Genomic DNA, 22296 nt, shown 5'->3' with positions numbered 1-22296 from the left:
AAAAAGAAACAACTACAATGGCTTTGTTGCTGAGGGTTTGTGTGTGTGTGTGTGCTCTGTTTTAGAGGACCACTCCACAGCAGGGATGGATAGAATCATGAGTCAGCAGCAGCTATGGTCCAGCCAAGTGAGCCAAGTCTTTCTACATGGATGCTACCCAATTGGCACCCTATTTAGTTGTTGCCATTTAGGACAGACAGCAAAACCAGGGAAAGTACATGTGGGTTGTTGTGTCCGTCACTAAAAGTCACGAGAATGTGTCACAACGTAAACGCGATGTAATGACATGAGGAACCATTGTGCAATGTTTATTTTGCACCTTGTCTCATGCATATTGGTCCAAAAACTGTGTAGAAAACATTGAACATGATCACATTTATTGAAATAAATGAAGACGTGTACTTTGCTGTGTGTTTTGGTCAGCATTTTTCTTGCAATGTTATTAGAGATGAACTATCTTCAGAGTGATGACTCGAGACGTCGGTTATAAGGCGAAAGCTTTTTTGTTGTTGTTGGATAAAACGTGTTCACGTTACATTTGACCACTTTAGATTCTACAAAACAATAAAAGCATGTTGCTAGCGCAAGCCACGCTAATCACTTGTTGGATTCTTAAGTGGACCACGAGTGAAACATTAACATGTTTAAGATGAGACAGAGGCCCATTTGCTATTGTTCTTTGTTGTCTAGTAGTCATAGAATGACGAGCATCATCTTTGTCTCCTTGTAATATATTTCAACACAGCACAAACACTACTGTTAATCATTTGTGCCTGAGATTCCTTTTAGTAACCCAAGTTCTACAAATCTTCCAAGCTTATTTGTCTGAGGTGGCAAATTCTCAGATTTTTTTGCATGGAAAATGATCATAACTTCATAGAGGACGTCCTGGTTCCTGATAAGTTGAAAGCAATAAATAACATTACAGGATAACATGACTCATGCACTAGTACTACTATTGCAGTCTTAAAAGCTGTCCCCCCTTTCTCCTAAAGGGAAAATATGATTCTGGGGGGAAAAAGTGCATTTACATGTATTTAATCCTTAAAGAGTTTATTGGCACATCCATGGGTCAATCTAATTAACATAATACAAACATTCCCATAAAAAAATTAAGCTGGAGATATCATCTGCCTATGTTGGCCTTCCGCATCTGCAGTGGAAGGTGGCCGAGCTACAGCTGTGTTTGTCAGACCATGAGACATTCCGAAAATTGGCCTACAAACTATTATGCTATTACTCTCACGAACTTGATGGTGTTCTCCATTTTGCTTTATGACCCCCACTAGTGTCATGTCTGAAGGTAACCCATACACACGAATGAAAGTAGGTAGTTTTGTGCCAACAAAAAAAAGGGCTTAAATATATATACAAATATATATATATATATATCTCCTAGATATAGGACAGACACTTCAAAACACTTATTCCTTATTATAAATTGTTTTACTGTCTTTTTTGCCATTTACGAATGTGTTATTCAATGCGTTTATATGGGCTAAATTCAATATTTTATATATATATATATATATATATATATATATATATATATATATATATATATATATATATATATATATATATATATATATATATATATATATATATATAAAAAAGAAGATACTTAAAAGAGGTCCTAAAATTATAAATCAAATAGCCAAATGTTCCATGTTATCTCACAACAATTCCATATGCTAGTTTTGTAGTCGCCCCACCCCACCCCAGAGGTCATGCTGTGTTGAAGTTGAAGCTCGCATCCGTTACACTGTCTCTTATACACATCTAGATGTGTATAAGAGACAGCCTCTGGCCTGCTCGCCTCCCTACCTCTGAGGAAGTACAGTTCCCGCTCAGCCCAGTCAAAACTGTTCGCTGCTCTGGCACCCCAATGGTGGAACAAACTCCCTCACGACGCCAGGTCAGCGGAGTCAATCACCACCTTCCGGAGACACCTGAAACCCCACCTCTTTAAGGAATACCTAGGATAGGATAAAGTAATCCTTCTAACCCCCCCCCCCCCTTAAAAGAGTTAGATGCACTATTGTAAAGTGGTTGTTCCACTGGATATCATAAGGTGAATGCACCAATTTGTAAGTCGCTCTGGATAAGAGCGTCTGCTAAATGACTTAAATGTAAATGTAATGCTATGTTGTATGTATGTGTATGTATATATATTGTATGTATGTGTATGTGTATGTATATATATATATATATATATCTCAAAATGTTCCCTTCTCCGTTTTAGTTACTCCAAAAGAATGGACAGATCTCCGGGCTGAGTGAAAAAGCAGCGGGCAAGACTGAGGAGGTCAACGGACTGTGTGAAGACAGGGTCGTTGCAGACGGTGAGTCATCACAGTGTGGACGAGAGTTAATTTGTGTGTGTATGAGAAAGGATTTACTTTTGGTTTCTTTGAAAAAGAGTTCAGTTGTTTCCTCAAGTTCTTACAATGTTACGGTCATGGTGAACACTTCACATTAAGCTACAGTATATATGTGGTTGTAAAGAGTTTATTTGTAGTTTCTAATTATAGGTTATTTGTATGAATCAGGTAATTTAACAGTTTTGGGTAATACATATTTGTTTTTCATTGCAGTTGGTGAGACAAATTCAGTTATCATTTCTCAGAATAAGGACATTCCGGAGACGATAGAGACTCTCACAGAGAAGATACCACCTCTGGAAAACGTGATGGGAAGGAATCACCAGATGCAGACGATGAGGCATCAACAAATGAGACTGAAACAGAAGTTAAATTAAATGAAGTCAATGAACGTTTAAAAAAAAATCTTCAGTTCAATTGGTTTAAAATTCACATTGAAAAAAGACTGACACAACACAAGAAGAAGTGAGCCCTAAGAAAGTAGAGAGCGAAGCAAGAACTCCTGAGGATATCAAGGACACAGAAGAGACCACTATAGATAATGCTGAGGAGAATACCGAGCAGAGCAGATCTGACTGATGATACAATTAAATAAATTGTTGGTGATACACCAAAAGAGTCTGTTGGCGATACACTAAAAGAGCTTGTAGATGATACACTAGAAAAACTGGTTGACGAAATACTAAAAGAGCCTGCTGATGATATACCAGATGAGCCTCCTGATGATACACAAAAAGAGCTTGTAGATGGTACACTAGAAGAAGGGCATATCGACGATGCACCGAATGAGGTTGTTGATGACACAACAGAGGAGCCTGCTGATGATTGTACCTCTTGCCATATGATGACAGACCTCACATTTGTGAAATTTTCTCAATAAAACTACCAAGGAACATACCACAGAAATGATAGAACCTAAGGAGGAAGTCACACCTGAAGAAGTGGCAAAAGTAGAGAGAGAGGCAGAGGCACCAGCCCCACTGGTTCCGGTAGTTGACGAAATGTCTCCATTGAAACGTTTTTTCCTGACAGGTAAAATACACAAGCAGGTCAAGCAAGAACCCACAAAAGAATACAAGGTGGAACCTAAGGATGAAGTCAAGGAAGAACCTACGGAAGAACCCAAGACAGAACCCAAGGATGAACCCAAAGAGGAACCAAAGGAAGAAGTCAATGAGAAACCTAAGGACAAAGTCAAGGAGAAAGTAGAGGAGGAAGTCTTCCCAACCGAAGAGACAGAGGCACCAGCACCAACCATTCTGGATGTTGAAGAAGAAATTATATCCCCGATTAAGAAGTTTTTCACTACTGGAATCTTTGCCGGTTTAAAGAAAAATAAAAAGCTTATAGAAGAGGAAACGCCCGAATATGAGACCGTTGAGAAGGAACAGGAACTGCAAAGCATTGAAAAACAGGAGGACGTAAACACACCAGAGGAAGCTGGACTTGAGCAAGAACAAACAAAAGAGGAGATCAGTCCAGGTGTTGAGGGGGAACATAATGAGAAAGAACTTCAATTTGAAATTGCAGCCACAATGTTAGCGGGAGTAACAGATTCCCTAATGGCTGAGACATCCAATGTCCCTGAACTCACCGAACTCATTAAGAGTAATGTTCCTAAAACTAGTGGAAACAGAGAGGATGTTCTTGAAGAGCAGACAGCTACTAATATATTATTACAGACAATTATCTCAAATGAAGCTGAACTTCTTAGTTCAGGAAGTTCAGTCCAGGATATTCTTGAAGACCAGTGTCCTTCTTGGAGTTTCGTAACCGTTATAACAAATAAAGCTGAAACAAATGAAGCCAAACTTCTTAGCTCTCAAAACAAAGTTAAAACCCAGGAAAGTCTTGAAGAGCAGTCTCATTCTTGGGGATTTGTCACCGTCACAGAGGATGTTCCTGAAGAGGAGCCAGCTCCTGTGGTATTACTGACAGTTACCTCAAATGAGGCTAAACTTCTTAACTCTCAAGAGAAAGCTAAAAGCCAAGGAAGTCTAGTCCAGGATATTATTGACAAGCAGTCTTCTTCTTGGGGATTCCACACAGTTATCTCAAATGAAGCTGAACTTCTTATCTCACAAGAGAAAGCTAAAAATCAAGGAAGTCCACTCAGAAAGCTCTTGTCTGGGGCTGGTTTGAAGAAGCTTACTAGGAAGCGGAGAGGTAGTAAACCAGACAAGTTGACCGGATCTGGTGAGCATGTAGCTGAGGATCTACTGTCATCCACAGATTCAGTGGAGTACCAGAAAGGAGAAAGTACTGCCTCTCTGCCCGAAGAATTAGCAGCAGAGCAGGTAAACGTGTCTGCTCAGGCTGGGTTGAGCCACGAATCAGATGATGTAACCTCTGACAGTGAAAGGAAGAAGGATGGTACCTGGACTTCCTTCAAAAAACGAATGACGCCCAAAAGACATCCCAAAAGATCCACTGAGAGTGAGGATGAGTCAGCATTTGTAGGCTTACATGAGGAGCCAAAGCAAAGTGAAGGGGAGCAGGTACTAGAACATATCACAGAAGAGCCCAAAAAGAAGGTTGATGTATCTGTTTCTTGGGAGGCTCTCCTATGTGGATCTGCAAAGAGGAGGGGAAGAAAAACATCGGACTCAGAGGAGGAAGCACCCATGAATGAAGGTAAAATACTAAGTGAACCAGGAAACACTGCAGAGTCGCCATTGGACAGTTCTCAGGAGAGAGGTTATGAACATTTTACCTCTTCCCCTGAGCAAGTTGGAAGTCCCTCGGGGAGTGAAGGGGGGTCTACATGGAAATATCTTAAAAAGCTGATCACCTCAAAAACAAAGGCAAAAACCAAGGAGGCCATTAAAGTTAGCTCACCAGAGCAGATGCAATCTGGCATCGAAATCACCAAAGAAAAGTCTTATTTTTCTCTAAAGAAACTCATCCCTGGACGCAAAAAGGGAAAGCATGGAGAAAAGCAGGAACCAATATCTTCTGACGAGGCAGATAAGGGTGTTGGATCGGATGATGAGGAGGACTCTGAAACGCCAGCAGTGGTCCCCATGTCAGAGTTTGATGCAGAAGAGCTAGGAGAGAAACACACCATATCAACTGAGGCTGTTATAGAAACTCTATTACACATAACAGAAGAAGAAACCCAGCCAGACGTCTCTAGTACGTTCACCGAATGGACCATACCCAAAGACACCCTGCCCACTGAAGCAGAGAAGGCTCAAGCCAAATATACTGTGGAACAGTTGGACCCATCAACATCCCCCACTGCTATGGAAAACTTTGAGGACCTTACAGAATTCAGTAAACATCAGCAACTCAGTGATATACCTGAAGAAGGTTTAATAGAGGAGACCAATGCCACACAAGTGTCTACTCCTGAAGAAGCCACTCAAGACGACACCATAGCCGAGGACCTAATAGAGTTGACATCTGAAGCAGTCACTGCCCCAGAACCTCTAGATGAAGAAACAACAGAAATGGTTTCAGCAGTGTCACAGCTGACAGATGAGTCCCCCAAAACATCAGGCAGCACAACACCTGTCCCACTAGAATACGAGTTAAAGGATACAGAGTTACTTCTGCATGAGACTGTTGATACCATTAGCAGAACCCAAACGCTCTCATTGGTAAATACAAAAGACCCACATCTGGAAGCCATTTCAGTTTCTCCACAAATATTACACACAGCAAAAGAGAAGGAGGCAACAGTTTTGATAGCTCATGAAAAATCAGATGCAGTTGAAATCCGCACAGGTGAAGAGTCTCAACAAATTGATCTTGTTGATAAAAGCCCAGTGACTCCTATGGTAGTGTGTCCATCTGAGGTCACCGAGGTAGTACCCACAGAGTTGGCACCTGAGGACACTGAAGAGTCTGATGCTGCAAGAATCACTACAGATGATTTACACAAAACTGAAGATGAATCAATTCCAATCATGCGCATAGAAACTGAAAAGGACCCACAAACAGAATTGGTAAATGAGTTAGAAGAGGCAAGACCAGAACTTGTAGCCTACATTAATTCAGAAGAAGGTGTAGCTCAGGTTGATGAAAAGGTGGTAGCAGAAGAAACTCCACAGCCTGATACAGAGAGTCTGGATGTATCAGACACAGACAAACATATCTCCATACAACCTCTCACGGAGTTCACTCTTGAAGAAGAGAAAGCGGAATTCCTGGATGTTGCGGAGGATGCTGCAGACAATGAGAATGCACCAGTTATAGAAACAATCACATGTGAGCTTCAAGCTGTCACAGCTGCAATGCATGACGTTTCAATTTCGGAACCATCTGACGTTCTGGAATGTTCGATTGCCATAGTGACACCTGAAGTAGAATCCCCAGAGAAAAGGGATCCTGTGGGTACTCTAAGACCACTTGAAGAGGCAAGACCAGTACTTGTCGCCACCGTTAATTCAGAAGAAGCTCAGGTTGAAGGAAAGGACGTTCTGAAAACGTTGATTGCCGTAGTGGCACCTGAAGGAGAATCTCCAGAGAAGAAAGATCCTTTGGGTGTTCTAAGACCACTCATATGCTCTGCTATGGTTCAGACACTAAAGGTAGAGGACATGGTTGTGATGAAGGATGTGCCTTCAGCACAGTTTGTTGATGGCCATGTGATCCAAGTACAAGTGACGGATGCAGTGCTAAAGTCAGCTGAAGAAATTGACGAGATAGTGCTTGAAGTGGGCTCATCTGATGCAAATGATCACAAGATTCTATTACCACAGGTGAACACTGAGATTGAATCAGATGAAGCAAATGTTAACACAACCCTTGAGGTGGGCTCAACTGATGATCACGAGATTATAGTACAAGTGGCGGATGCAGCGTTAAAGTCTGCTCAAGTAATTGTTGATAAAGTGCTTGAAATGGACTCAACCAATGTCACTGATCACGAGATCCAATTAAAAGGGTTGGATGTAGAGATTGAATCAGATGAAACAATTGTTGATACAGTTCTTGAGGTTGTCTTAACTGATGTCAAGGGTCATGAGATCCAAGTACAAGTAACAGATGCAAATGCTGAGAAGGGTTCAGCTGAAGCTATTGTGGAGACTGCACTTGAGGTGGTTTCCTCAACTGATACTAAAGAGGTCATAGACGTTTGTGACAAAATGGAGGACGAAGGAGAGGGTGAGAATGCCACTGAGAAGATTGAGGACGACATGTTTGAAGAGGCCAGCAGTATTCTAACTCAGGGAGTTGTCCAACATGTACAGCAGAACTCATCAGAAGACCCCAATGTTGTACCACAATCAAGTGAAAAGGCTGAAGTTGAATTATCGAGTGAAGCAGACGTTTCAAAATCACCAGAGAGTACACCAGCGGTCGCAGTTATAGATAGTCAAGGACATCCACATGTAACTGCACAGGTGCAAAAGACAATTCATTTATTTGAAAACTACTTAGATCTTAATACTCAGGGAAATGCACAAGAACCTTCAGAAAAAGAAACTGAGCCCTCGATTGCTCTCGAAGTTGATACAGTATATGAGGATAAAAAAATTCCTGAGGCATTTGTAGTGCCCACTTTTGAATTTACCAGCATACCTGACGACACAGTTCCCACTACATTTGCAGAGTCTTGTTCACAGGCAGATGTGCAAGATGTTTTTGGAACAGAGGCTGAATTCATTATTGATGTTTCAGACTCTACTAGCGGGCATGAGAAGGAACTAGTGGGAATGGTAGTAGAATCAGCAAAGGAATCAGTGGAGTCGTTTGAAAAGAGACTATCTATTGAATCCCATGTCCATATCCATCTCCACATTAAACCCAGCGATGCTGGAGTTGTGTCCGCGGGATTAGAGTCACCACCACTTGCTATTTGGCCACCTCCAAGTACTACTGCAGAAGTTGCAGTGAATACTGACAGCCTTCGAACAGAATCAATAGAAAGTGCAAGTACTATTGCAAAACGTTCCGTGAATACTGACTGCGTTCTAACAGAATCAATGGAAAGTGCTCAACTTTGTGAAGTCAGTCAAATTGAGCAAACCAGTGACACTGCACCTCATTTGCCACTGCATACCCCACCTGCAACAGTGTTGTACACCCTAAACCCTGAAACAGAACAGGTAATGACCAATGCAGTAGCGTCTAACCCACACATAGAGGAAGAGAATGACCTAGAACTGTGGCTGGATGCTGAGGAAGATATTGGCACAGTAAAATCCCATATCTTGGAAGTTCTAAGCAAAAAAACAGATAGAGGAGTAGAGAAAACGCTGCAGGACAGTGAAGATATATTTGATATTGCACTTGAGCCTCAAAGCTTTCTGTCCGGAGGTGATACCTAGTAAGACAGCAGCCATTCCACCAAACTGACGTATCATGAACTGGTAAGTCAGTCCTTTACATTTCTTGTTTTTCTACTTTGTATTTAAGTAAGAAGAAGAAGTACACAAATATAATGTCTCCTGAACTTGTCTCCTGAACTTTCTTCTCTTAGGTTTAACGAGCTAAAGGAGTGCTGGACTACCTGAAAGAGAAGATAGAAGTCCACACATGAAGGATGACCCACCACAACGGAGCTAATGGAGACATTCTTCAGATCGTTGAATACATTAATGTTAGTTTCAATGTTATTATATCAAAGTTTAACTGTATGTGTAACTACGTCTACTTATTTAAATACAATTTGTGTTCCTTTTCAAGGAACCATGTCATTTTATCAGAACTTGGAGGTACAATAATGTATATTATATAATATTTATGTTAACATTTTTGAAAATGTTTGTCCTGTTTGTCCTTCTATTACACAGAGTATATTTATCTGAGTTTAGTGTTCTTTAGCGTTAATGTAATTTGTGGATTGAACAGAAGCCTTCCATTTATCAACATATAATACACTTACATTCAACACAGGACATATGTAACCCACTGCTCACCAAAACAATGCAAAGACAAACTGTGATTAGATATACAGGTATGTAGATTTGTTCGCGATGTTACTGTGTTATCACTGTCTTCTGTCAGACACTAAATGTTTGCTCGACTCAGCACATACCGGTAATAGAACATTTGCTCTAGTCATGTGTAGTGACTAGAATTTGTATCATATTTATCATCATTCCTATGAATATTGCCATCCATCTTCATTATCTCAGAATTATAGTTGAATTGCCAAGTTTTCAAACTATGCACTGCAATGGTTAGTTGACACAGACCAAAATACTAATACAAAATGTGTATTTTATCACGAGTTACGTGATGTATTGGTCACAGACAAACTTATCAACAGAACTATATTTGTGTATTCATTTTTTTGCCTGTGAATATACACGGAGTATACAAAACATTAAGAACATAACATAGACTGAGGTGAATCCAGGTGAAAGCTATGACCCCTTATTGATGTAATTTGTTAGATCCACTTCAAATTCAGTGTAGATGGGCAGGGCGGGGGGTGTGGGTAGGTTAAAGAAGGATTTTTAAGCCTTGAGACAATTGAGACATGGACAAAATATTTAAAGATGCTATGCAGAAATCGCTCTGCCATTTCCTGGTTGCTAAAATTCGAATAGTTCGCTTAATTTAAGTTTATGTGACAAAACAAGCAAGTATAGTGTAGAGAATCATTGTACCATCTAAAATATATTTTCCATAATCAAACATATTGTATTTTCAGCTGTTTGAAGCTGGTGAACAAAACTGAAAGTAAAAGACGCAAAAACGAAACTTAAGAATGGGAAGCAGAGAAAGTGCACATGTAACGGATCTACCACTTCTTCAACTTTCTTTCAATGACAATGACAGATCTATAACACACATTTCTATATGAATTTGGTCAGGTGGTGAAAAAAGGGACATAATGCAGCTTTAAGTGCCTTTGAACGGGGTATAGTAGTAGGTGCCAGGTGCACCGGTTTAAATGCGTGTCAAGAACTGCAACGCTGCTGGGTTTTTCACGCTCAACAGTTTCCCATGTGTATCAAGAATGCTCCACCACCCAAAGGACTTTTAGCCAACTTGAAACAACTGTGGGAAGCTTTTGGAGTCAACATGGTCCAGCATCCCTGTGGGATGACTTGCCTTGACACCTTGTAGAGTCCTTGCCCTGACGAATTAAGGCAGTTCTGAGGGCAAAAGGGGGTGCAACTTAATATTAAGAAGGTGTTCCTAATGTTTTGTACACTCAGTATATATATATATATTCCTCTTTATCTTAAAATGTAATATTAACTAATAACTAAATGCAAAACATAAAAGAGTTGCATGAACATTTTTATATTTCAAAGCTGTGAATGAAATAAATGAAAACTATTTACATCCGGCTTGAAGGACCACTCTGAGCCTCTCGGGGTCTTTCTTACAGATGAGTTAAGGTTCTGTCACTATGCTTCTACCTATACTAAATACAGCAAGACGTGATGACAATACGCAAGTTAGTTCAGTCTACTTTATTTTATCAAATCAAACACACAACAAACTTCATAAAAGGAGATGACAGCTGTCACCAAATGTATGTGCTGTAGATCTTCATGGCTCATATGAATGTGAATAACATTTGACATGGCAAGACCACAGACAATTGGCATCTTCTAAATGACCTGCGGCTCCAGGCAATAGGCTCAGCTTCTTCCAGACAAGTCACTGGGTTGATGAGATATCGGATTGGTTGTTTGAATTATTACAGTTTGCCAGAATGAAGAAATACACCGAAATGTAAGTCTGCAAATATATAAATACGTACAGTGAATCAATACATATAGGCAATTTAAAGTTTCAACTCAAATATAAACACAAGCATATAAAGCCCCAAAAAACATGCATATATTAATGATGGGGATGTAATGACTCACCGATACGCATCAGTCCCTGATCGCACATTCGAAATTCTTTCTACCTTCCCGAAAATGCCTCATATTTGTGACAACTGATGCGTCATCTCCCTCAGTGTCGAACCAAGCATGTAACTGTGTTGACAGTCATTGAGCTACAAATCATTTTGATTGTTGAATAACCCTAGGGAATATTATTATTATAATATTTTTTTTATTACAAAAAACACAAAGGTTAAATAAATCAAATAGATACATCCATTAGGCATCTCCCAGTCCTCTAATCTGATTGGTGGACGGCATCACCTTGTCCTCCTTTGGGGTCGGCTGATTGGTTCTGGATGGTTGTTTGGTCCTAGGGCCTTTAGGAAGTTTCTTCCCACTTCCAGGCATGGTCACCGGTTTAATCACTGATTTAATAGGGGCCGTTGAATAGAGCCTCCTCTGTATACTGACACCCCTGTCTGGTGGAGGTGGAATGACCAATGACAGCTGACAGCGACACAACACCGGCGCTGAAACATGGCGACACATTACCAAACATCTCGCTTCCTGTCTCCTCTGATAGTCCTCTGATGCTGTTGGGAGTGTGTGTTTGAATGACAGGTCCTACGATGAACATATAGATAGAATAGAGTTCTAGGTGGAGTCACATGCAGCTGGACAGGGTCCGACAAGATTGACAGGGGTGAAGCCATAGGAACATGTTCTACTCCTCAAAAGGCTGCTGTATCCTCAGACGGCACAACAGAGTCCGGAGCATGTTATCTGCATGGATGGACTGTACACAGGAATGCAAAGAGAAGAGAAAACATAAGCATACTGACTAGCTAAATCAATACATGTGAAATATTGAATAATGATGGGAACAACATATCTATGGGTTTTATTATATTCAAAAGGACCCCATTATAAAACCTTCACATATAGAAATGCATTTTGGCAATGTACTGTACATTAATCTGGCTAGCGCTACTGCAAGGCAGGAAGATTGACCTTGGTTGAATGGCAATGCATGCAATAGCTAGCTAGGTAGATTGCAATAAACGTTCTGGGCAACATTAGCTATGGTCATAGGTCACTATATTGTGGCTGTTCATGAACCTCACAATAAAGCACGAGAGTATCACTATCCCAAAATCAAACCTTCCATGACGTGGCTAAGGTTCGTGGACTAGCACTTGCAAGGTACTATAGCTAAATAGCGAGCTTCAAATGAATGAGGATGTAACCAGACAGAAGGGGTTAGTTATAAATATCTTTGATGTAACGTTAACGTTAGCTAACCCAAAGAAAATAACTCACCAAATCAGGCTTTGCAAACAAGAAGATGTTTCAATGGCTGTCATGTTAACACAACTACAGTATCTACGTTTAGTCAAACTAGATCCGCATAACAGTTTGAGGTTTGAATGGAAGCTTGTTGTGCATAAAGTTTCATTTGAACAGCTATACTGTATTTTCTGGTTGCAGTGACGCGTCGTAGCGTCATCCTGAAGCAAGGGATCCTGAACAACAGTACCCCCTGTGGTGAAACGAGAGACAATGTTTTCTGTTGCCTGGAGACTCCTGGAAACAGCACTGTATAGCACTTGGTTGAAATCCCAACCCCAAACTCTCACCTATATCTATTCTATTATATTTAAGGCGACCTACAGTAACACAGAGAAATAAAATGGAAAGTATTGATACAGCAACCGAAGGCAGACAACTGGATAAGGTAAAATAGAAATGTCATGAATAGAGCTGACCTTATTCTACATGTCAGGGAAGCATGTTTGTTCTACACTTAAAGGACAATTTTCTTGCTACCCACGTCACCGCAAATCGCATAGTGTTTGAAAATCACTGTTGTTAAACTGTTTTTGATGATGTCATCTGGTATAACTTTTTTACTTGATATTTTTTTCCATAAAAAACGTAATTTGCCGTTATCACACACAGGTAATGAAAATGAGGTTGAAAAGTGGTGGAGTTGTCCTTTAACATAACCTAACATATTGTTTTTTTAATTTACCCCCTTTTTCTCCCTAATTTCGTGATATCCAATTGCGATCTTGTCTCATCGCTGCAACAACGCCAAACTGTGTCTCTTAACACGACCTGCCAAACTGTGTCCCTTAACACCCACCCGCTTAACCCGGAAGCCAGCTGCACCAATATGTCGGAGGAAACCGAGTTTAACTGACAACCAACGTCAGCCTGCAGGCGCCCGGCCCGCCACAAGGAGTCGCTAGAGCGCGATGAGCTAAGTAAAGCCCCTCCAGGCCAAACCCTACCCTAACCCGGACGAAGCTGGGCCAATTGTGCGCCGCCCTATGGGTCTCACGGTCATGGCCAGTTGTGACACAGCCTGGGATCGAACCAGGGTCTGTAGTGATGCCTCAAGCACTGTGATGCAGTGCCTTAGACCGCTGCGCCACTCGGAGGCCACTAACATAACATATTTAACTTGTTCCACAACATTGTGCCCTGCTTAATGTGTCCCCAGGTGGAGCCCTGCCTTGAGAGGGACAGACTGAGGATGAGGGTCTCTGTGTTGGAGGAGAGTGTGAGGTCCTACGAGGTAGAGTGTAAAGCCAGCAGAGAGACGGTGATGAGACTGGTGGCAGAGGTGGCCCGGGAGAGGAGGAACACAGCAGGCAGTGCAGAGGCTCTCGATCTGCTAAGACTGGTATGTATCCACATGTGCATCCTTTTAAAACACATACACTTTTCACTTTGTGCTGATACGAGCTGTACTTTGCTGGCTCTGATATATATTTTTCCAGGGCAGTACAGCCTGGAATTGGCTCGTCTCAGTAGTGTACTACTGTCATCTTTGTTGTGTATAAGCATCAATTCATGTGTTAAATCTTTATACATGCATTATGTACAGTAAATGGTTATCTGTTGCAACTTTGCATTTCCTTGTCAAAATATGTCTTCCAGGACTTAGATAGTGCCTTGCTGACCACGAGGAGCACAGATATGGAGAACCAGAGTCTAGCAGAGAGGCTGGAGGCCAGTCAGCGTGTGGTTGAGGCAGCCAAGCAGGAGGCAGGGTGCCTGGAGAGGCAGATCCAGGAGCTGGAAGGGAAACTCCAGACCAGCCAGGGGAAAAACCAGGCTACACAGGTAGGATTGCAATATTCCCAGGTTTTCCCAGAAATCCAATTTGAAGGATTCCAAAAAAATGTGAGACCCCATTCACAGGGGAGACAGCAGGCCCTCCTGGGGGAGGTAGGGGCCCTTCTGCAGCTGGGTCTCTCCATGCCAACTGAGGAGGAAATACTACAGAGACTCGGGGACCTCTGCACCAGGCAGAAACGTATGAAAGCGGTAAGTAGGGTTTTTTCTGTTCTTATACTACTACGTTGTTATTACATTGTGTGACAGTTTCAATAGGCAAGAACATAATATATTGACAGATAATCAATCAGGATTTTCAATCATTTTATACCTGGAGATACAATGTTTGAACGATAGCCTAGAGTGGATGCACATTGCAATAACCTTGAGTAGTTATTCTTTATCAGTAGTTATGTTAAGTTGTATCTGCCAATATTTCCTGTCAGATCATGGAGGAGATGGAGAGGAGGCTGTCCCAGGTCACTGAGGATGTGTCCAGGCAGACAGAGCTCCACCACAGTGCCCTGCAGAGAGCCCAGCTGGCTGAGCAACAGGTCACAGACCTCAGCGACAGGCTGCAGGGTTTGGAAGCTGAGCTGATGACTTCAGACGTGCACCGGGATGGGCTGAGTCATAACAGTCAGCTTGTGAGTGAGCACACTGGCAACCATGTAGAGTGTGCAGTAGTAGGTGAACATCACACATTTCTCCACTGGTGCTGGGCCCCCCCAAAAATGATAATAACAGTCTTTATAACTAACGTTAGACACAGTATATAGAACATATAACTACAGTAGTATATAACACTGTTGATACCTCCATGCTATAGTACGCTATGGTAAATAATCCCACAGCACCCAATCCCCCCCCGAAAAAAATGTCTAAACAACTACACCCTTGCCTTTCGTGAACCAACTCCCGCTTGACTTTTTCCTACTAGCACTGGCTTTGCTACTTTATTGAGGAAAAATGTACTTACTATAACTGAGATGTGGTTGTCCCACCTAGCTATCTTAAGATGAATGCACTAACTGTAAGATGCTCTGGATAAAAGCGTCTGCTAAATGACGAAAATGTAAAACGTACACTGGGTGTACGAAACAATACGAACACCTGCTCTTGCCATGACACAGACTGACCAGGTGAATCCAGGCGAAAGCTATGATCCCTTATTGATGTCATTAGTTAAATCCACTTCAAATCAGTCCTCAGGTCCAGAACAAATTCAAGGAAACACACAGTATTATACAGAGCCATGAGTGGATGGAACTCAGTAAGCCTGGTTTTAAAAAAAACTAATAAAGCGACACTTCACAACGCCTCTCCCCCATGTGACCTACTTGTTGTGTGTATGTACTGACGGGTGTTAACTGATAGATGCACACACACACTACATGTTAATGTTTTTAAACGTATGTAAATTGTAAAGTCTTTTTTGTTGTTGTCTGTAATGTCTTTCTCGTTATGTGTCTAACCCCAGTAAGACTAGCTGACGCTAATGGGGAGCCTAATAATTCAAAGCAAATCAGTGTAGATGAAGGGGAGGAGACAGGTTAAAGAAGGACTTTGAAGCCTTGAGACAACTGAGACATGGATTGTGTATGTGTGCCATTCAAAGGGTGAATGGGAAAGGCAAAAGATTTCAGTGCCTTTGAACGGGCTATGGTAGTAGGTACCAGGCACATCGGTTTGAGTGTGTCAAGAAATGCAACACTGCTATGTTTTTCACGCTCAACAGTTTCCTGTGTGTGTGTAAAGAATGGTCCACCACCCACAGGACATCCAGTCAACTTGACACAACTGTGGGAAGCATTGGAGTCAACATCGGCCAGCATCCCTGTGGAAGGTTTTCAACACTTTGTAGAGTCCATTCCCCGCCAAATTGAGGCTGTTCTGAGGGCAAAAGGGGGTGCAACTCAATATTAGGAAGGTGTTCTTAATGTTTTGTACACTCAGTTTATAGGGTGCAGTAATGGAGCACGGGAGCAGTATATTATGTGTGGAAGCTTTTCTTTTTTTATGACCAAATCTGGAAAGGGACCTTAATAGGTCCAGGACTACTACCATCCTCGTACTAAAATCATAATGGTACATTTACTGTAAATGGATTTGGATGTTTCTGGATTAGCAGAGATATTACTGCCCTGGTATTCACAAAGTGTCCCCAGAGTAGGAGTACTCATCTAAGAACAGGCTACCCTCCTCTTATTCATTATGACCACCCGTACGTAAAATGTATGCATGTATGACTAAGTCTCTTTGGATAAAAGCGTCTACTAAATGGCATATATTATTTAAAAGGCTAAATTGCAGCACTCCAACTCCGAGACACTATGTAAATATGGGCCTTGTGTTTTGCCATGCAGTATGAGCAGTTCCTGGAACAGTTGTCCGGGAGAATGAAAGTAGACAGTATCGCCACTGACCTGGGCTACGACATGAGGCTACAGCTCATTCTGTCTCGGGCAGAGCAACTTGTCAAACTAGAAGGGACGGCTTTGGTGGAGAGCAAGACCCTGGCCCACAACCAACAGCGAAAGGTACACAACATGAAACTAGTAGCCACTGAACCTACAACTTAAGAGTGTACATATCATTTGTTTATAGTCGGAGGGTTGTTTGCACACCTTACATCGTTGTCGGTGCATATATAAAACAAAACTCAAGCACACTGGTATTTTTGTATGATCCACATTCCACAATGTACAGTATTTAATGGATCGCACGCCAACATTTGTCAATCTAGTTACTATCATTACTGTTCCATCTACTAGTATCATTGTATGTTGTGCTTAAACACCTGTTTACCATGTTTACCGTATACCATGTTACCTGCAGTTGAAGATCCAGAAGGAGCGGTTGGAGAGTAAGGAGCTCCACATGGAGCTGTTGAGGAGGAAGGTGTCTGAGCTAGAGGAGGAGAAGAAGAGTCGCTCAGCCCTGGCCATGCAGCGAGACGACGCCAATGTGACCGCCCGGAAGATGCAGGTAGCCTAGAGGTTAGAGGGGTGGGCTAGTAGCCAGAAGGTTGCTGGTTCAAGCCCCAGTGCGGGTGTAAAAAGCGGAAACTGAACCGGCAACTGAAGGGCTGCTGGTCTGTGATCCCAGGTACCATCTCCTGCCATTGTGCCCTTTAGCATGGCACTTACCTCCTAAAACTGAACCCCTAAAGCTCCACATCCAGGGGCGAGGTTAAGATAGGCAGAAGCCAAATTTCTGTTTCTTACTAAACGGACGATAAAGTATGTATTCTACTGTATCTAAAGAATCTATTCTATTCCAAAGAAGAAGGTGGAGCGACTACAGGAGGAACTGGGATCCAGTAAGGTCTCCATCACAGAGCTCAAGGCCCAGCTGTCACACACCAACGAGCTGAAGGTAGAGGGCAGGACAGCTCAGGCCCACACATCCTCTAGAGGCAGAGTCATATAACTTCATTTCCTGGCGACTTCCTATAGCTACAAGATTACATACTGAGTTTGAATAAAAGTTGGTTATTAATACCCTAACCACTGTCTTATATGTAAATTAGGAATAATTGTTTAAAGACTATACTTTCTAATGTTATGTTGTTGTTAAGTAACATGATCAAAATACATTCATGTCCAATTTGGAATGATGTGTCTAAGCTCAAAGTCCTGGAGCAGAGTCAGACCAATGCTGAGCAGAGTAAGAGTCTGGAGGACCTGGAGAAGGGCAAGGCCAAGGTGGAGAAGAAGTTCAGCACAGCCAGGACAGATCTACAGAGCCAGGAGCATCTGGCCAGGGAGGCCCAGCAGCAGTTGACCAGCCTTAGACAGACCCTGGCTCAGCTCACGGACAGAGAGAGAGAGGTGGGGAGGATGGATGGATGGATACATAGTCGTATTAATATGCATGTACGCGCACACGCACACACACACACAATATAATTTGATTGAGGAGTACAGAAAAAGAACATCCGAAACCTGACTGGAAGTATGTTTACTCTTTTGTTTCAGTTGGTAGACTTCCGTATGGTGGTCTCTCAGATGTTAGGTCTGGATGTCTCAGCCCTGGCCCTTCCAAACTATGAGATCATCAAATCTCTGGAGAGCCTGCTTCACCCCCACCATCACCCCCAGCATGACCTCCACCACCACTCCCTGGCCCTGTCCTGGCCCTGCCCTAGCCACCACCAGAACCACCATCTCCTACAGCTCCAGGACCAAGATACCTCTGGGTCTGTCACATCCCTCTCAGAGGTCCACGGGCCCTGAGGCTCTCCTGTGAATGAAGCGTATATCTGCTCATCCCGAGGACTCTGCTCAGGACAGGCACCTGTATGATATGAATGATTTATTTAAATGATCAAAATCAAAATGTATTCATTTGAGATGCATCCTATATCTTTTTGCCCATTGAAATTGGATTTGACATGAGTTTATGACGTATCCAAAGGTCAGATCCACATACTGTCAAGTCAATAGCACTGAATCAGCCATTTTGAATAAAAGACAGAAACAAAATGAGAATTTGGGATTCAATATTTGTGATTTAGGCTCAGATATACATTATATATATACATTTATATTATGTACAGAACATGTTAAGTAATCCTGGACTGGTATGCATGTAATACTGAATGCACAGAGCCATAGAAAATACACAGTTGTTTTATAATTCGTTATAGTTTTGATTAATAGCATGTAGATAGTTTCCATATTTTCAATTAGAAAAATAACAACAAAGTGTGTTCAGTACATTATTTCCATATGGTGAATGTTTTTAAAGGTTTCTTATACAGTCAAACAGTTTAGCGCAAACAACTCTCATTATTTCATTTGCTTTACATACACATTCAAAACACAATTCAGATTAAATAGATTCTTACACACAGTTACAGTATAGTTCATATTAAAAATTCAACACGTATCAAGTAAAAGCAAAGATTATAACTGCATGCCAAAATACACGTAAAAAATAAACGCAATTGTAAGTCATCTTAAAATGTTATTTTACAAATTTTCTATTGTTACAACAGGCAAATTCACAGGTTACATGTTCTGTATTGAACTAGGTGTCAAATGGCAGCTGTATTTCAACTCAACAGTTCCAGCATCCAGTTGATATCCACTGACCGTAGTCAGAAACATTTTTTGGTTCTTACATGTGCTGCTCCAGAAATGCTTTCTCCGTCTATACATGACAGACAACTAAAAGATGACATGAGTGATTCGATCAGCCACAAAAGACAAGTTAAGACAGCTGCTGTACTCTGTCCACACAAAGAAGACACGTCCGAGATCAGCTTGAGATTTGGGTTCCTATGTTTCTTGCTCATGGCGGCACAAGGAGCCGAATGACGGCATTGCTTATCTCGCTATTCTTCATGGAAGCTGCAAAGTAGTGGAGCATTGAAACAGTTCCAATACAATTAAAAACCCAACTGTCCTCCTCAGGTTCGTCTCCGTGCCAGGGCCAGGCTGGAATATACCGGAAGTAATCTCGCTCGGCACCCAGAACCAAATGTTTGGTCTGTCATGATAGACTATACAGGAGGGGGCCCGTTGGTGTATTTGAGCATGGGGTAGAAGGAACGGGCAAAGTTATTGGACTGGCTACAGCTGAAATCACACTCATACATTGGCACCAGGCAGGCCATGCCCACCAGCAGCAGGAGGAGGAGCAACTGGAGGGGCACCGCCACCCACAGGACGCGGTACAAGAATGACGATGGTATCGCCTCGGCCTCAGAAGGGGAGGAAGCGGACCCAGCGACGTTGGGAGACCTGGTTAAACACGATACGGGGAGCACACAACAACACCAAGCCAAGTAGATTTAGGTTATGACACCTGTAGAGCTACAGATCTGCATCCAGACCACACATCCATCCATGTATACCTTATAAAAAATAAAATAAATAAACTATTTAGTTATAAGATATAAACTATCCCAAATGATCTTGAGGAACTACAGCATGGTAGTTCTTGAACTACGATTACGATGACGAACTGTGTATCTCCACAAACATGATCGAATAACCAAACGATATCTGTGATCAATACACTGAGTCATTTGAACATCACTTGACAAACATTTTCAAGAAACACAATCCTTTCAAACCCATAAAGTAAATATGTGGAGCTGACATTCCTTTCTCAAGGATGCGAGGTGTTAGGATGCGAGACAAAAAAGTAGCAGTTGAACATTTAGACAGTCCTACAAGGTCTCTCTGATGAGTTCATATCCTGTTAAAAAGCATGCCAAGACAGGAGCATAGCAGCATAGAGCAGTCTGTTTTAAAGGGGGGTAGCTGTAGCTCTGCTCTTCTTTTAGCATTAGTCAGCAGCAGAAGCATCGTAATACACCCTCATCTGACTGTGAAAAACATTGGCTGCTGTCAAACTGAGAGGACCCGAATCAGTCAATTCAGGAAGTAAACTCAAAACTGAAAAGCAATGAGGACTTCTTGAATTTGCTGAATTGATCCCAGCTCTGACAGTAACACTAAATTGCTACTAAATACGTTAAATTACCTGTTTTGACAACGCACAGGGGATGTCAAGTAACAAAACAACAGCTGAGAAGAGTTACAGTACAGTGACTTTGCGGCATGTAAATATGTGATACCTGATGTTGATCTGTTTTACGTAGCTCTGAGGTCTATTTTATAACTGTGAAATTAGCTTACAGTGACGTCTGTTTTACCCTCAGGTTTGACTGGCTAGACTGTGACCAAAATGCCCCCTAACACTTCACAAATGGAGACCTGAGAGGCGAGACCCACAGATGGCAGATTGAGGGGAGCGAGGGGGAGATGGTGGATTAGTTATGTGAAATAGAAGAAGAGATGTCACACACAAGAGAAAGAAAGAGAAAGGAAGAGAGAGATAGACTTGCTGCCATCATATTGTTCATTGCAGACACTTGCTGGCTTGGCAATTCAAAAGAAAAACTGTGTGTGCCCATCAGCAGTAGAAAAGGAGCGTTAAGGGCCCTGTATTAGAGAAACTGTTTACAGTATGTTAAGCACTCGCGGTGCATTCTGGGTAGCGTAGTTAATCAAGCAGCCGAGGACATTGGCGGCGAAGAGGCTTGCAAGTCTCATTATATTTTGCGGAACTGTAGTGTAAAGGATTTGTGGGATATAACCACCACCTACTGTAAACCCCTAGCCTCTACATAGTATCTAGAATGGTAGAAGATGATGGAATTCATTTTTCATTAACCTTTTATGAACCTTTGGTAGTAAGTAAAAAACAGCACTCAGGGTTTTCTATCCCTGTATCGTACATTTTTGTTGTTGTTGCACTGTAGCGTTGCCCTGTACTGTATGTGTGCAGTGCAGCACAACGGACTGCGGTTTCAGAACAGGTGTAACATGTTCCATGAGTTCCATTATCTTCTGGGTGTTCTAGAAACCAGGAGAAAGGTACCTGTGTGGTCTGTGCGGACTGCTCACAGAGGGTCCAGAGGTCTGCTGTGACAGACTACATTTGCCCCGTTGCTGTTTGCAATGAACAGGGGGGGTAAAAGAAAGAAAGTATGTTTCAGTCCCAGGCAAATAAAGAACAAAGCTACCGATGAAAAGGAATTACCCAAAATGAAAGGATAGAAAGGCAGCAACAAAATCAGATGTGTGAAGGAAGGTGACAATAAGAGAGATAATTCAATGGAAAACAAGGAAACTGGCTTTTTTCAAAGTGTACAGCTACTTTGAACCGCTACAGCTGAATGGCCATGCTGTTATTTTGAACAAAGTGAATTCATACGCTGCTGAGGCACAACTTGTACTATGTCCTATATTATAGGATGAATGACTTGCTATGTGGGAGACAGACGTAAGACATTTAAGATATACATGTGCTGTATCTTAACATCATTGAGATCAATCATCGGGATTGACTTAAATAAAACAAGTCATTACTTCAGAGAAAAACAAAAAGAAATTGGAGAATTGGATTGATAAAAACCAAGCAGGATTAAATGTTCTACTTTGTGTTTTCAGCAGTATCAAAGAGCCAGTATTCCTTGAGCACTACACTACAGGGACCTACAACTACAGAACACGAAAGAA

General features: G+C 41.8%; 3 protein-coding genes across 5 annotated transcripts in view; 2 read left to right on the top strand and 1 right to left on the bottom strand.

Moving 5' to 3' along the window:
* Nucleotides 1-3196: 3196 nt before the first annotated feature.
* Nucleotides 3197-9233, top strand: LOC139022470 (A-kinase anchor protein 12-like). Its single transcript, XM_023987004.2, has 2 exons — nt 3197-8704; nt 8815-9233. Exon 1 carries the CDS (start codon nt 3290-3292, stop codon nt 8660-8662), a length of 5373 nt encoding a protein of 1790 aa, XP_023842772.1. The 5' UTR covers nt 3197-3289; the 3' UTR covers nt 8663-8704; nt 8815-9233.
* A 3485-nt stretch (nt 9234-12718) lies between these two features.
* ccdc170 (coiled-coil domain containing 170) lies at nt 12719-18742 on the top strand. 2 transcript variants are annotated; one of them, XM_023987029.2, is made up of 10 exons: nt 12719-12866; nt 13638-13820; nt 14078-14263; nt 14342-14467; nt 14704-14904; nt 16624-16797; nt 17096-17245; nt 17546-17635; nt 17887-18090; nt 18238-18742. In XM_023987029.2, exons 1-10 carry the CDS (start codon nt 12822-12824, stop codon nt 18493-18495), a joined length of 1617 nt encoding a protein of 538 aa, XP_023842797.1. In that variant the 5' UTR covers nt 12719-12821; the 3' UTR covers nt 18496-18742. The 2 variants fall into 2 exon arrangements, with proteins under 2 accessions (XP_023842797.1, XP_023842796.1); XM_023987028.2 differs by having other exon boundaries at nt 17543-17635.
* Nucleotides 18743-18744: 2 nt separating this feature from the next.
* LOC111963508 (nesprin-1-like) overlaps nt 18745-22296 on the bottom strand; it is a 141572-nt gene continuing 138020 nt past the window's right edge. For both annotated transcript variants that reach the window (XM_070443450.1, XM_023986995.1), the window contains 2 exons: nt 21656-21726; nt 18745-20007 (listed from right to left, as the gene is read on the bottom strand). In XM_070443450.1, the coding sequence (XP_070299551.1) occupies nt 19767-20007; nt 21656-21726 (312 nt within the window). In that variant the 3' untranslated portion in view covers nt 18745-19766. The remainder of the gene's footprint in view (nt 20008-21655; nt 21727-22296) is intronic.

The sequence above is a fragment of the Salvelinus sp. IW2-2015 genome, linkage group LG4q.2 (genome assembly GCF_002910315.2).
Source record: "Salvelinus sp. IW2-2015 linkage group LG4q.2, ASM291031v2, whole genome shotgun sequence".
In the NCBI taxonomy this organism is placed as follows: domain Eukaryota; kingdom Metazoa; phylum Chordata; class Actinopteri; order Salmoniformes; family Salmonidae; genus Salvelinus; species Salvelinus sp. IW2-2015.
This window is presented reverse-complemented; position numbering and strand designations above follow the sequence as displayed.

What these genes read in the sequence shown, in the direction of transcription:
- ccdc170 (XM_023987028.2), top strand. Translation starts at nt 12,822, where the DNA reads ATGGAAAGTATTGATACAGCAACCGAAGGCAGACAACTGGATAAG. An exon ending in GGAAAAACCAGGCTACACAG is followed by an intron (nt 14,264 to 14,341) that starts GTAGGATTGCAA and finishes CCCCATTCACAG; the next exon opens with GGGAGACAGCAGGCCCTCCT. An exon ending in CACACACCAACGAGCTGAAG is followed by an intron (nt 17,636 to 17,886) that starts GTAGAGGGCAGG and finishes GATGTGTCTAAG; the next exon opens with CTCAAAGTCCTGGAGCAGAG.
- LOC139022470 (XM_023987004.2), top strand. Translation starts at nt 3,290, where the DNA reads ATGATAGAACCTAAGGAGGAAGTCACACCTGAAGAAGTGGCAAAAGTA.